Consider the following 15847-nt stretch of genomic DNA (forward strand, 5'->3'; position numbering starts at 1 on the left):
TTGTGCAGACTCTGACCTTGAAAGCGTTGTTCCCACCTCTTTATTTCAGTACAAACTGTCTGCTCAACTCTCAACTCCTCCTTCTCAGGTGGTTAGCCAGCGCTTCCCTCAGAACAGCATCGGTGCCGTCGGAAGTGCCATGTTCCTGAGGTTCATCAACCCTGCCATTGTCTCACCGTATGAAGCAGGGATTTTAGATAAAAAGCCACCACCTAGAATTGAAAGGGGCTTGAAGTTAATGTCAAAGGTGAATTATTTTGATACTTCTTGCAATTTTTAATATCCCTTCCAGATAATTTTTCAGTGTTCAGTATTCAAAGTACTTTGATTTCATTTTGCTTTTGAGAGTCCCGTGGTTTTCAGTTATGTGCCTTTTGTATTGCAAAGGAATTCTTTATTTATATTTATATACATTTACACACACACACGCACACACACACACACAGTGGGCCCTATGAGGGGAAGGTATACTAGCAAATAAGTATCTGTCTTTCAGTGAGGGTTTTCTGTGTAACTGCTCTGGGAAGATTGAGTTGGAAATAAAGATACAGATTGTAGGGTTTCTTTAGTCATTGTCGTCGTCATCATCATTAACAACAACACTTGAGACTGCAAACATGAGCCATGTGTAAAAGTGCTAATTATGCAAGCATGAGGACTGTAGCTCAGATCCCCTAGCACCCAGGTAAATGTCAGAGAGTGCATGGCATTTAACCTATAATCACAGCACGCTGGAGGCAAAGACAACATCCCTGGAGCAAGCTCCCGTCACATGAGAGATGCTATAATATAGAAGATGGACAATGTTGGAGGGAAATAGTGTCAAACTCTGGCCTGCATATGCTTACACACATGTACCAATCACCCATGCAAATGTGTGCATATATGTACATATCACACACATACTCATGTACTAGATACTTTAAAATATGTATATATAATAATATTTCTAATTGAAAAGAATTAAAACAATAGAATAATTTTATAATAAGGAGTAATTAATTGAGTTGAATCGCTAGTAGAATTATCAATGGAAAAATTATTTTAATGACTATATTAATTTATAGGTTTCATATAGCAAGTAATCTGACTACTCATATGCTCATAATCTGTTTGATTGTTTAGGTCCTTCAGAGCATTGCCAATCATGTACTGTTCACAAAGGAAGAGCACATGAGGCCTTTTAATGATTTTGTGAAAAGCAACTTCGACTTGGCACGGAGGTAAGCAGCCTGGGTCTTCGCTGCCTGCCATGTCTCCATTTTACTGCAGTCTGTGCATGGGCTACAGTAAATTTCTGGGGGGGGGGGGGAGGGTCCCCCTATCCTTTCTAGATTAAGAACACATTTTTGTTTTATTTCATTTTAAGAGAAATTGTGAAAAATCTCTATACTCTTATTAATTTCAAGGTAGCTTTTGTATTTGGAAACTATAAAGAACTGTTGGCATTTTCTAACTTTGGCAGTGCTGTGAAATGGGTTCAAGAAGATGCCTTGTATTAGAAACTAAAACTAAGTGATACAGATAATACATTAGAATGATTTTATGTTAATAACACATTTGTTTCTTCCATTTAGAAGTGTGTCTGAATTTAAAACAATGCTCTATATACCAAGAAGTACAAAAATATAAGATTTTAAGTGTGAATAAAGAGATTAATTGTAGTGGCTTTAAGACTGAATTTTCATAACCCATTCTTCACTTTAATTCTCTGAATTGTTGGTTTATTTGTAACCTTGGGACAGTGCTGTCTTTGTCAGGGTTTCCTTTTTAAAAAGCAGGTGAGATGGTTCCTGAGAAAGTGCTTTGGGAAGGTGCTCGTCTCCAGAAGTCACTGGCCAGCAGTAGAAACTGAGGGGACTGGAATCACCTTAAGACATCCCAAGACCGGGGTTGGGGATTTAGCTCAGTGGTAGAGCACTTGCCTAGGAAGCGCAAGGCCCTGGGTTCGTTCCCCTGCTCTGAAAAAAAGAACCAAAAAAAAAGACATCCCAAGACCAAATACTCAGCACAAAGAAGATTTATTTCTCACAGAGGGACAGAGGGCATGAAATAAGAGACATAAGACAGGAGATAGAGGATGAGGGAGAAGAGATATTTGCCTAGGGACAGGGGTTAGGGACCTGGGATGATGACAAAGGACTGCCTCTGGACAGAGAGGGGGCAGACATAGCCCACAGGGAAATGGCTGTTTATAAAGGTAAAGGGAGACACCCAGGTGTTTGAATTTAGTGACCAAAGCAGGGCGTTTGATGAGAGTACTCAGCCTCAAGAGGAGGAAGTGGCCAAAGATGGGAATAGACCTTAGTGGCTACTTTAGGAATGTAATCTAACAGTGTTTAGCAAAGCAGAGAGAATGGGGGAGAAAGAAGAGCAAGGCCTGCTGAGCCATGTTTGTCAGGCACCCAGCTGATGTCACTGATGTCACACAGCCTTCTACAGCTGCCCTTCCAGTTTGTTGTCATTTCAGCGCTTCCTGGCCTTTGGTGTCTTCAGGTAAAAAATAACTTCTGTGACTCCTCATGGATGGTTAAGACAACCAGAGTTCCAATCCTGGCTCTGACAGGCAGGTAGTGTAACTTTAAGAGAGGTTACCTAGGCCTCCACTTCTTTTAGCTATAAGACACTAGCCTATTCTGCAGATCTCATCCATCCAAATTTATTGTTATCCCATTTCAGAAGCCTGCTCTGATGCTGAAGTGGAAACTAAGTATCAGAAATAGACAATTTTCTCCTTGTGCTTCTTGTTTACACTGAGGGCATAAGCCCTCCACATTTGCAATCACAGATACTGTATTACTGACTCTATATAAATTTAATGCATATATACGTGTAAGTATACCTGGTGTTTACAATTCTAATGGCTTTGCATTTTTGCAGGTTTTTCTTAGATATAGCATCAGATTGTCCCACAAGTGACGCAGTAAACCATAGTCTTTCCTTCATCAGTGATGGCAATGTGCTCGCTTTACATCGGCTGCTTTGGAATAATCAGGAGAAAATTGGCCAGTATCTTTCCAGCAACAGGTATGTTTTCCCAGTCTTGGGGAAATTAAAACACTTAATTTAAGTTGAATTAATAAAATTGTTGATCTTTTTGCAGTATGAATTATGGCATATGGAAAAAATCAACTCCTGTTATATAGTTGGTCATACCAGCCATTGCATTTGTGATCCTATCGAGTGTACGCAAATGAAGCTGCATATAGAAAGTACCACCAGACATGGAGCCATGCTATTTAATGCCAGTGTGTGTAAAGCAGAGGCAGGGGGATCTCTGTGAGTTTGAGGCCAGCCTGCAGGACTACATGGTGAGACCTTGTCTCAGAGGGAAGGCAAACTAGAGAGAATGAGAATGGATCCAGTATCTGAAATTATTTGGAAATTATTTTGCTAGCTTTCTAGTTAAAGCCTCTAGTAGCATATTTGCTGTCCTTTCTCAGAGTTATTTCCTTTTAAGTTTATATAAAATTATAAAGGGCTCCAGTTGCTGTGTCTGAGGAATTCCCTTGGGTGCCAATAAAATATGGTTTTCTTGTTTGTGAGAAAGAGAGGAGACCATACCAACTGTGGCTAAACATCTAAGAGATGGGAGTTTAAAAGTAAACTTCTTAGTCTTTTATGAACTGTTAGTATTGAAGTAGGCATGGACATAGCTGATACGCCACTAAAATAGGAGAAGGAAAGCATTTTCTTTTTTCTTTGTTAATGCCCAAGTAACCTGGAGCTTTGCTTCGGGTTTTTTGTTTGTTTGTTTGTTTGTTTGTTTTTGTTTCTTGAGAAAAGGTTTTTCTGTGTAGCCTTGGCTGCCCTGAAACTTATTCTGTGGACCAACCAGGCTGGCCTCGAACTTGCAGAGATCTACCTGCTGCTGCCTCCTAAGTGCTGGGATTAAAAGTATGCACCACCACCACCTGGTTAATAACCTGGAACTCTTAAAGATGAACATTTTCTTCTTTTTGTCATGATTTGAATACATACGCAGTTTGTTGAGATTTTTAAATGTGCTACTTTCAAAATGATGCATATTTCAAACATGAAAATATAGACAGTGATTTGACAGTTTCATGTCTGCCAACTAGCTTGGACATCCTATAATTTTGATAATTTGTTGAGAGGGAGGGAAAGGGAAGAGAGGAGTGTGGGAGAACACACACTGACTTAAGTATTCAGACATAGAAGCCTATCGGGCCATTCTTATTCAAACCACCATACTGCTCTTCCAGTTTGGTTCCCAGCACCCATGTCAAGTAGCTCACAACTGCCTCGTAATTCTAGCTCCAGAGGTCTGATACCGACTTCTGGCCTCATACAACACACACACAAAATAAATCTTTAAAAACATGGTTATATATTATCAGCATTTGGGAGGCTGAGGTAGGAAGATCATGAGTCTAAGGTTAACCTGGGATAATTCTAGTAACACCATGTCTTAAAAAAAAAAAAAAAGTACATAAAAGATCGTGAGTTACCCATGGTTACATAGGCCGTGTCCTAAGCACTGGCTTTGCAAGGTAGTCAGTCTTTTTACCATAAGAAAAAGTAGATGAGAGTGTTACAGGTATCAATTTTATAAAAAATTTTTTTTTCAACTTAAAACAATAAATTTTACAGGTGGGAAATATTCCTGTGTCTAAGATTGGAGATCTTTCAATGCTGCAATCTTTAAAAACAGGCAGGAACAAGTAGTTAGAACAAACAAAAAAAGCAAGCAGTGATGGTCTAAAGGAAGGTCAGACTCCGTAGTTACTGTGAAGTGCTATTTCCTCTAAGCATTTCCTGTTGTTGCCAGGGATCATAAAGCTGTTGGAAGACGACCTTTCGATAAGATGGCCACACTTCTTGCATATCTGGGTCCTCCGGAGCACAAGCCTGTGGCAGATACACACTGGTCCAGCCTTAACCTTACCAGTTCAAAGTTTGAGGAATTTATGACCAGGTAAAGCACAACTTTGAAAGGATGAGTATGTTCTGGAAGGTGCAAAACAAAATTTATCACCAAACCACTTATTAAGTGTGCTTACGCTGTATTAACATGACGTGTTTTGTTTTGCTTTGATACATTGATTTTCTTACAGAAAGAATGATGTCTTACAAAAAGGTTATCTAGCTCTTTTAACATGTTTATTTAGTGTGTGTGTGTGTGTGTGTGTGTGTGTGTGTGTATGTGTGCGTCCGTGCCCTTGCCCACAGCTAGAATGAGAAGTCAGAGAACAATTTATAGGAGTCAGTTCTTGCCTCCCACCATGTGGATCCTGGGGACCAAGCCCAGGTCGTCAGGTCAGTGGCAAGTACTTTTAGTTGCTGAACCATCTTGCAAGGTCTCCTTGGCATTGTCTTCATTTAATATTTTAAAGAACATAGATAGCATTATTTTCATATTATAGATATAGAAAATATATTAAACAGACATAACTTATTGACCTGAATTTACACCTGACTTACGGTTCTTTTACATTTAAATCCTAAGTTCTTATTCCCATACTAATATCTTTAAATCCTTCCAAAAGTTCACGGTTTTAAATTTTTTTAGATTAAGGCCCAGAAAATATAGTACATTCAAATACTGCTACATTCTCTGAACATTTATTTTGCACTCATTTAGAGGACTCTAATCTATCAACTAAAAGGTTCTCACTATTAGACACACACTTGATGTTTGCTAAACACGTTTTATTTTTTGTTTTTGTTTTTTTTTTTTTATATATCACGAACGGTACATTGTGGCTGTGGGTTGGTTCTCTTATTCATAGGATGTGCCAATGACAGAAGGAAAACATTCTTATCTGACATTCAGAAGTTTTAATTTATGGGCTGGAGAGATGGCTCAGTGGTTAAGAGCACTGACTGCTCTTCCAGAGGTCCTGAGTTCAAATCCCAGCAACCACATGGTGGCTCACAACCATTTGTAATGAGATCCAATGCTCTCTTCTGGTGTGTCTGAAGATAGCTACAGTGTACTTATATATAATAAATAAATCTAAAAAAAGAGTAGTTAATTTATAAAAGTTAACTTAGATAGTAAGACCCTGCTTTGGGGAGAAAGGGGGAGAGGGCAAGGGAAGATAGAGTGGGAAAATCCAATTCAGTATATGTCTAATAAATATTACAGAAGCCACATTAGTGAAATTGGGAAGAGATAGAGATATTGGTAGAGTTAATGGATATGAACTTTCCATTTATATACCATCATTTATAAATCACGCAAAACTTCAGATAAACACACTGAGTTTTAGTACAATATATAAAAAGCTATGTTTCAGAAATTTTATTTCAGTACATATGAGAATTGTGAGAAAGTATTAAAAATGTTGGATGGACTTAATCTCTGAGTAATCATCGTGAAAAAGGTTTTTGTGAAGGTGTATATGTACATATCAAAGGAAGGCCTTTCTTGTGGGGTAGGGGATGGGGGTTGGGTCAGGAGGCAGCCCTGGCAGGTCTTCTTTCTTGTTAGTTCTCCTTGAGGCAGCAGAGGGGGAAGAGTGTCAACAGAGGGTAAGACTTTTGACTTAGGAGATATTTAGGGTTCCTGTACAATAATAAAAAGTTTATCTAAGTCTAAGTTACTTGGCTACTGTATCTGTCCTCCCCTTCTGTGTTCCTCAGTGACCAGAAACTGCTGCAGTCTCTGGCACTTAGAACCTCATCCTAAAACAGCAGGAGATTAAGTAATGGATTAATTGCTAGAGCCTTTTCCCTTTAGGGAAAGGCTTCTTGCTTGTCAGGCTAGGGGGACGTTTGGAGCAATAAACTTCTATTGAACCAGGAGAAGAGAATCATTCTCACAGAAGGAAAAAACTTTTAATAAGCAAATATGCATAAACTCACATAAATTTATATACAGATTCATACATGCACATTTATACATTTGCAGTCAAACCAGTTTGGCCTACCTTACATACATTCTCATAATTACATACTTAAACACACAAACACACACACACACACACACACACACACACACACACACACACACACACACACGTCCATACGTACATATATGCATTTGAATCAAAAGACCCAAGTACCAGTTACAGAAAGGATGAAAAATGAGCTCCAATCTTTTTTTTTTTTTTTAAAGATTTATTTTATTTATTATATAAGTACACTGTAGCTGACTTCAGATACACCAGAAGAGGGCATCAGATCTCTTTACAGATGGTTGTGAGCCACCATGTGGTTGCTGGGAATTGAACTCATGACCTCTGGAAGAGCAGTCGGGTGCTCTTAACCGCTGAGCCATCTCTCCAGCCCTGCTCCAATCTTTACTAAATGAATTAAACCCAAGTTTGTAAGAAGAAAGCTTTGTTCCTTTAATAAGACTAAGCTTGCCTTGTTATTAAGAAAGGACCTGTTCTGCCTCATGGTAAGGAAAAGTTGGCCCACTCTTTCTGCTGCATTCTCCTCCTGCTCTTACTCTCAATGCCTTTTCTCCCAATGCTATACCTTTACTTCTAAGTTCTTTTTGGGTTCAATTCTGTCTAAAAAGTTCTCTTGTGTCCTGACTAAAAAATTATCCTCAATTCTGTTTTAAAAAGTTCTGTGGAGATCAGCTAAAAAGCAATCTGTCTAAAAAGTTCTCCTCAGCTCAGTTCTGTCCCTTCTCTTTGTCCTCAGCACTTACACATCTTTTTTAATACATGGTTACATGGTTAAAAAGTTCATCACAGGGGGTTGGGGATTTAGCTCAGTGGTAGAGCGCTGGCCTAGCAGGTGCAAGGCCCTGGGTTCGGTCCCCAGCTCCGAAAAAAAGAAAAAAGAAAAAAAAAAGTTCATCACAAGTTTACACATAAATTCAGATCATCAACTAAAATAGAAGTTTCAACAGAGAATGCTTACATGCATATCCATTAGGAGTCATTATCTGGCTACATACTCATCACCTTGAAAACCATAACTAAGTTTTTAGTGAGGTTTTGTACAGATAAACCCAGTCAACATTTTAATCTTCTGTCCTAGTACCTGTAATAAATCATAGTTCCTTTTTATGCCTTTAGTTAATGGTTTTTACATCCTCTTAGAAAGTGTTCTGAGTAGTAGAATGTCTGCTTACTATCTAGAGTCAATTAACTGGTGACACATGGGAGACTGGCAAAGTTCTCATTGCAGTTTTGACTATCAGAAAGGACCTAATAGTAGTCCCACTATAAAAGAGCTTAATAAATACTGATAGAATTTTAGGAATTCTTTTTTCCCCATCTTTATTAAATTGGGTATTTCTTATTTACATTTCAAGTGTTATTCCCTTTCTCAGTTTCCAGGCCAACATCCCCCTAATTCCTCTCCCTCCCCTTTTATGTGGGCATTCCCCTCCCCATCCCCCCCCCCCCGTTACCACCCTCCCCCCAACAATCCCTTTAACTGGGGGTCCAGCCTTGGCAGGACCAAGGGCTTCCCCTTCCACTGGTGCTCTTACTAGGCTATTCATTGCTACCTATACAGTTGGAGCCCAGGGTCAGTCCATGTATAGTCTTTGGGTAGTGGCTTAGTCCCTGGAAGCTCTGGTTGGTTGGCATTGTTGTTCATATGAGGTCTCAAGCCCCTTTAGCTCTTTCAGTCCTTTCTCTGATTCCTTCACCGGGGGTCCCGTTCTCAGTTCAGTGGTTTGTTGCTGGCATTCGCCTATGTATTTGCCATATTCTGGCTGTGTCAGGAGACATATACATCCGGTTCCTGTCAGCCTGCACCTCTTTGCTTCATCCATCTTATCTAGTTTGGTGGCTGAATATGTATGGGCCATATGTGGGACAGGTTCTGAATGGGTGTTCCTTCAGTCTCTGTTCTAAACTTTGCCTCCCTATCCCTTCCTAAGGGTATTCTTGTTCCCCTTTTAAAAAAGGAGTGAAGAATCCGCATTTTGGTCATCCTTCTTAAGTTTCATGTTTCTCTGCTCTTGGACTAATATCCACTTATCAATGAGTGCATACCATGTGTGTTTTTCTGTGATTGGGTTACCTCACTCAGGATGATATTTTCCAGTTCCATCCATTTCCTATGGGCATACACCCAAAAGATGCTCCAACATACAACAAAGACACATGCTCCACTATGTTCATAGCAACCTTATTTATAATAGCCAGAAGCTGGAAAGAACCCAGATGTCCTTCAACAGAGGAATGGATACAGAAAATGTGGTACATCTACACAATGGAATGTTACTCAGCTATTAAAAACAATGACTTCATGAAATTCGTAGGAACTCTCATAGGATCATCATAAAGACCTGTCACCTATTTGTCTATACAGCATCACTACAGGACAGCACACCTTCCTAGATCTGCAGAGGTCTGCTTCAAAGGATGGGCTAATGCCTACAGATTGTCATATCTGTTTAATAACAACAGGAAAAGCATATTAATAGCAGAAAGCAAATCTGTCATGGATTATTGTAATCTGAGGCAGATCATCCCAGGAAGATCACCTGATAGTTATTAGCTTATCCTATGATGGCTCCCGACACTTTTTCATCTCCTAAAATCCATAAACAAGAGAAGATTGAGGTGTTGAACTTGCAAGGAAAAACAAACTAAAAAACTTTTTATCTGAAAAAAAAAATAGCATTGGTAAAAGGTAGTAACTGTGCAGCTCCTCTCCCTGTCCAGTGGCATTGTTAAGTAATCCCAAGAGAGTCGTCCTGACTCAGGAATGCACCCTGACATTTGCCCTCCAGAAAACTGGTTGCTTTCTCGGTATTTTGTTTATGGTTGATTAATCATATTTTTCTTCAGCTATTCAACAGTCTGTGTAGAGCCTCTAAGTGACATTGCTCTTTGTTTTAGGCATCAGGTTCATGAGAAGGAAGAGTTCAAGGCCTTGAAAACATTAAGCATCTTCTACCAAGCTGGCACATCCAAAGCTGGGAATCCTATTTTCTATTATGTTGCACGGAGGTAAGAAATACGTTTTAGTTTCTGTTAATAGGGTTCTTCAAATGATAGCAGTTGAAGAAAGGTGATAGGAATTTTTTTTTCCTTTTTAAATTAATAGCCCTTAAATCCATGCCTTCCTAGATAGGTATTTGTTTGAGAGTACTCACTTCTTATTGTCGTCTTTGCTACATCCGATGTTAAGATAGCACCACAAGGAGTTACTGTCATAGTCAAAAGTCTTTTGGGTAGGGGTTGGGGATTTAGCTCAGTGGTAGAGCGTTTGCCTAGCAAGCGCAAGGCCCTGGGTTCGGTCCCCAGCTCCGAAAAAAAAAAAAAAAAAAAAAAGAAAGAAAGAAAAAAAAAAGTCTTTTGGGTATATTCTGATTTTATAATATTTGCAACACAAACATCAGGACCCCCCCCCCACACACACACACACACACTTAAGAAGAAAGGAAATTTAGTGAATTGTATCAGAGCACTTTTATCAGAGCAATTTAAGAAGGGATTCCTGGAACTATAGGAAATGGCTGTACAGATGGATGGGGTGGCCTGGGAAACAGACTGTGATGTCCTCAGCCATTCTGTGAGCTTCTCCTTCTCCACGGAGATGGGCTCGCCTTGCTTTTCCTGCCGCGTGAAGACTAACACGTGGGTCTTGGTCATGCTCTTCTTCCATGAGAATGGCACTCCCACAGCGATAGTCACAGCGGCCAGTGCTGTGGAGGTGTCAGGGCAGTCCAGCAGCTCTGGGACTTACTCTTCCCAAACCTAACAGAAATGGAGGAATTAGAGTTATTGACCTATAGTCGGGAATAGCAAAAACCTGGGAGTAGTTGAGAAATCATACAAAATGGGAGAAGGAAGAAGGATGGAAAATGTGAAATTTGTTTAATTAAATATTCAGCTATCCAGAGAGCACTGGGGAATAGAAAAGGAACAGAAAAATACATTTGCCTGTCGTTTTTAACAACTTTAAGGAATACCTTCTAGTTCTAAGCAAATGTGTTGATACATTTCTAAATACAGCATTTAAGAGGCCAAGGCAGGAGGATTGTGTTGAATTAGAAGGCCACCCTGGGCTACAGGCTGAGACACTATTCAAAAGACCTCCTCTAAGAAATGGGAGGAAAAAAATCCACCCGCCTTATCTCTCTTCTTGTCTTGATTGCTCTTTGTAATACAGTTTTAATTTTCCTTTGCATTTAAGCCATGTTGGTGTTTTAACTTTAACCTTTAGTAATAACAGGGCATTTTGGCTTTCCTTGCTGTATCTAAGTTGTAAGGACTGGTGAGGAGGCTGGTAGATGTGTGCCTAACTCCCAGCCCCCTCTGAATTCCTTGTAGTTTAAAGGTAGTAAAATGTTGTTGTACATGTGGAAATTGGATTTTATTTTCCCCTCTTCATGATAAGGAACTGTAAGTTTGTGTTCTTTATCTGTGGTGGCCTAGCAAAGGAAAAACAGATTGGCCTGGCTTTTCAGAGGGTTTCATCAGTGAGGTTTCCACAGCTCCAAATTATACCCGCACTGCATAGGTTTGCTGCTTGTTAGGTGTTCTAGCCCTTCAGTTTTGAGAAGGAAGAACGAAGAACATAAGCTTGTTAAACTGCTGTGTCTCTTCTTGTGCGATTTTTTACAACAAATTCACTTTTGTATTGTGTTTTTCTTTTTCTGGATATGATATTGCCGAATCAAATTTTCAGTATTTAAGAGTTTTAGGTTTTTGCTTTATGTTTTGAAATGTGGCCTTACCAAATAGTCTGTCTGGCCTATAACTCACAATCTCTCTGCCTAACTTCTCGGGCACTGGGTCTTTGGGGGCTTTTGTTTTTGTTCTTTAAATGTATATGAGCATACTTGTCTATCTGGGTATCCTGCTGTCTTCAGAAGCCAGAGTGGACATCAGATCTCTTGGAGCTGAAATTACAGGCAGTTGTGAGTTACCATGTGGGTGTTTGGAATTGAACCTGGATCCTCTGAACACATAGCTAGTTCTCTTAACTGTAGAGCCATCTCTTCAGCTCCTAAGTGCTGGTCTTAAAGTCATGTGTCACCATGCCTTGTGCCTTTCATTTCCGAGAGCTAGTAGAGTTCCTGGCCCTCACTTTTACTGGTTATGATGCTTAGCTCCAGGACAAAGGGGCATAGTGGGAAATACAGAGAGAGAGGCCCTGTTTCTCATTGGGCCTTATCTGTGACAAGTGGCTCTGGAGTCTGGCTTCTTTGCTGTGTACAGACATTTGAATGTCCTATTGCCCTCATCTTTACACAATATCTTTTTTTCCCTGTCATTTTTTTGACCAAATTGGTAAGATATAATTGCCCACTTAAACATACAAAGCCCGGTACCATCCATCCCTTGAGAACATTAATAATAACTTGTAAATACACAGAACAGAATCTTAACATCACCTGCCATGGCTTCTCACCCTCTCTCTGTCCTGTCTCCCTTCTTTCTGTGCTAGTCTCCTCCTCTTCTTTTTCCCTGTCATCTTAAGTATCTTCCTTTCCTTCCTACTGTCTTCTTTGGAAGTCACCTTCGAGATCTGATGGATAACTGAGGTATTTTAGTGTAGGCTTTGGTTATTACCAAGTCTTTCTTATTTTATCAAGAAAGTGGGGCTAAAGAAAAGCGTGAGTCAAGTAGCGCTATACCAAGAGGAAACAGAACTGAACCACAGTTGCTCTGTTTCTTGGCTTTATGTTCAACTTCATTACATGGTTTTATGATTTCTGTGTCATTTTAGCTTTAGCTCGGCCTGTGACCTTTTCATTACCTCAATATTGCTACCTGAAGTTCTTGATATGTGGTTCATCTGAAAAGTACCTTTGTTAGGAAGACTTTTTGTGCTAGGTGATGACCAATCAATAAACATGAGTCTGCCCTAAGCCACATGCATTTACCAGGACCCAACAGTCATGTACTTCAAAATTCATTGTTCATCAGTGACTGCCCTTACATACAGGTTTTAGTGATTTTAAACTGGATCTTTGTGATCTAGTATTACCATCTGTTACTTTTGAAATGTCTTTTATTAAGATTTATTTATTTTATTTTATGTGCATATATGTGTGTGTGTGTGTGTGTGTGTGTGTGCACGCACGCACATATGTGTATATATGGACACCTCTCTCTCTCTCTCTCTCTCTCTCTCTCTCACACACACACACACACACACACACACACACACACACACACACACACACTCACTTTGTGTATACCTGATGACCCTGAAGGACAGAAAGGGCTGTAGCTTTGTAGTCTTCCAGCCTAAGAAGCCCTTGCCACCCACTTCTTAGACTGTCCCTTTAACAAGGAACATGTATTGTTTGGTTCTTCAGGCCTGGGTCATGAGCTTATACTTAGAGTTCAGCAGTAAGCCGGGTATGCATGCATAGCAGTAGTACATTTCTGTCATTTGCCGTGTGTGTGTTGTGTGTGTGTGTGTGTGTGTGTGTGTGTGTGTGTGTGTATGTGTGTGTGTGTGTGTGTGATTAAAATTTTAAAACCTAAGTATTTCAGTTGAGAGTTTACTCTTTGGGACACTGTGTTCTTCACAGCTGTTTGGGGAGGGCATTAATACAGATTATAAATCATACTTACTTAACACTTTCTCACATGAGACAAACTACATGTTTTATATTGTGTAATTTTTTTATTTTATCCTCATCATAACCTTCTGAGGTATTATTAGCAATCTTTGACATATCGACAGAATTCAATCCTGGTTATCAGAAAAATCTAAAGAAAGCATTTTCTAAGCTTCCTGAGCTTCCATATCATAATCTAGGGGCAAGTCTTCTCCTTTTAATTTTTCATTAATTTATCTATTTATTCACTTTAAATTCATATCACAGCCCCCCTCCTTCCTCTCCTCCCAGTCCCACCCTCACAAATCCTTGCCCCTATTACCTCCTCTCCTCTGAGGAGAAGAGGACCCTACCTGGGACATCAAGTGGCTGCAGGACTAAGAGCATCCCCTCCTACTTGGGCTTGACCAGGCAGTCCAAACTAGGGGAAGGGGATCCAGTGGCAGGCAACAGAGTCAGAGACAGCCCATGCTCCAGTTGTTAGGGGACCCCCGTGAAGACCATGCTGCACATCTACTACAAATGTCGGGGGGAGGGGTCTAGGGCCAGCCCCTGCATGCTCTTTGGTTGGTGATTCAGCCTCCCTTAGGTCCAGGTTGACTCTGTATGTCTTCTTGAGGTGTCCTTGACCCCTCTGTCTCACTCAATCCTATTACCCATTCTTCTACAAGACTCTCCCAACTCCTCCTGTCGTTAGGCTGTAGGTCTCTGTCTGCTTCCATCCGCTGCTGGATGAAGCCTCTCGGGAGACAGTTATCTAGTCTCCTGTCTGTAAGCAGAGCAGGGTATCATTAATAGTGTCAGGGGTTGGCTCTCTCCCATGGGATGGATCTCAAATTGGGCCGGTCACTGGTTGACTGTTCCCTCAATCACTGCTTCATTTTTATCCCTGTGCATCTTGTAGGCAAATTTTGGGTGGAAGGTTTTGTGGGTGGGTTGATGTCTCCCTCCATTGGCTACAAGAAGTGACCACTTCAGTCTCCATATCCCCAACTGCTAAGAGTCTCAGCTACGGTTGCCCCCCATAGACTTTGGGAGGACCCCCATCCCAGGTGTCTGATTTGCCCAGAGTTCCCCTCCACACACACTGATTTCTGTCCTTTTTCTCAAATCTCTCCTGCACCTCCCTCACCTGATCCCCATCAATATTCCCCGCCCTATTCCGTCTCCTATCCAGTTCCCTCCCTCCATCCACCTCCAGTGTCTATTTCATTTCCCCTTCTGAGTGAGATTCATGCATCCTTGGGGACAAGGCTTAATTTGTATATTTAGACTGGCACTCCCAAATGACCCATCTGTAGTCAATTCATTTGTGTTCTGCTGTGTCATTTTCTTCTTGATAGCTCAGCTAGTTAGAATCATTACTGAGTTCCTAACTCACTGTGTCAATAACCACAGGTTTTTACTGTTAGTATACTGAGTTTGTTGAGTTAGACCCATCCTTGTATATAAACATAAAAATACAGCCAACTCTCCTTTAATCTCAGTACTCAGTCCAAGGCAGAAGCAGGTCTAAATTTGAGGCCAGCCTGGTCTACATAGTGAGCTGCAGGATAGCCAGGGCTTCACTCAGATACTCTGACTAAGAGAAGGAGAGGAGGAGGTGGGCAATGGACAGAGGGGGAAAGGATGGAAGAAGGGAGGGAGTAGAAGGAAAGGAGGGGAGAACAAAGTTCAGCTAAGCGTTAAGAGACATTTTTGTAGATAAAGTAAGTTCTCAGTACTGAGCATCTTATTTGCAACCAGTCTTTTGAAACCCAAGTCAGTATTTACTCAAAATACATTCCTGTCACTGGATCAACAGTATTCTGTTTTAAAAATGTACTGGGGTGATCCATTGCTGTCACACTTTCATGAAAACAGTGTCCCCCAGTTGGTGTGTTTGAAGAAGACTGTTGTGTATACCCTGTTAGTGCTATTCAGTCTACTGAATTAAAAGTAATAAAATCGAAACAACTTCCCCCACACCACTCTATCCCCCAGCTTCTCCTTCGCCCTTGCTTAAGTGCCTTCCACATAACATCTTCTCCTCTCTAACAGACCTTTGAATTTAATTCTGTTTTGCAAACATTTAAACACAAATGTGATGCTTTGTTTATTTTGGCATTTAATAGGGCACTGCCTTTATAAGAAGGAAACGGTTATATTATATTAATGCAATATTACATTGTACAATTAAAACTTGCCAAAACCCAAATCATACTGGAATAATGATAGTGAATTAAAATAAATTTTATTTTCTTAGTGTGCTTTCCATTTAGTAAATAATATGAGGGGCTGAAGCGCGCAGGCACTCTGGCTCACCTCTGCCTGAGTACGTGCAGAAGAGTAAACGTACTGCACAGAGGAGAATGAGTATGGAAGATGGCTGGAACGGTGCAC

General features: G+C 40.4%; 2 protein-coding genes across 5 annotated transcripts in view; both read left to right on the forward strand.

Annotated features, from left to right (window-relative positions):
• The window catches only part of Faul2 (FAU ubiquitin like and ribosomal protein S30 fusion like 2), a 733200-nt gene that overhangs the window by 303042 nt on the left and 414311 nt on the right, over positions 1-15847 (forward strand). The window lies entirely within an intron of this gene.
• Positions 1-15847, forward strand: part of Nf1 (neurofibromin 1) — a 233101-nt gene that overhangs the window by 121789 nt on the left and 95465 nt on the right. For 3 of the 4 annotated variants that reach the window (XM_039085200.2, XM_039085201.2, NM_012609.1), the window contains 5 exon segments: positions 89-247; positions 1126-1223; positions 2881-3027; positions 4793-4939; positions 9783-9893. In XM_039085200.2, coding sequence (XP_038941128.1) covers positions 89-247; positions 1126-1223; positions 2881-3027; positions 4793-4939; positions 9783-9893 — 662 coding nt within the window. 4 annotated transcript variants of the gene reach the window in all.

Source organism: Rattus norvegicus, chromosome 10 (genome assembly GCF_036323735.1).
Source record: "Rattus norvegicus strain BN/NHsdMcwi chromosome 10, GRCr8, whole genome shotgun sequence".
In the NCBI taxonomy this organism is placed as follows: Eukaryota; Metazoa; Chordata; class Mammalia; order Rodentia; family Muridae; genus Rattus; species Rattus norvegicus.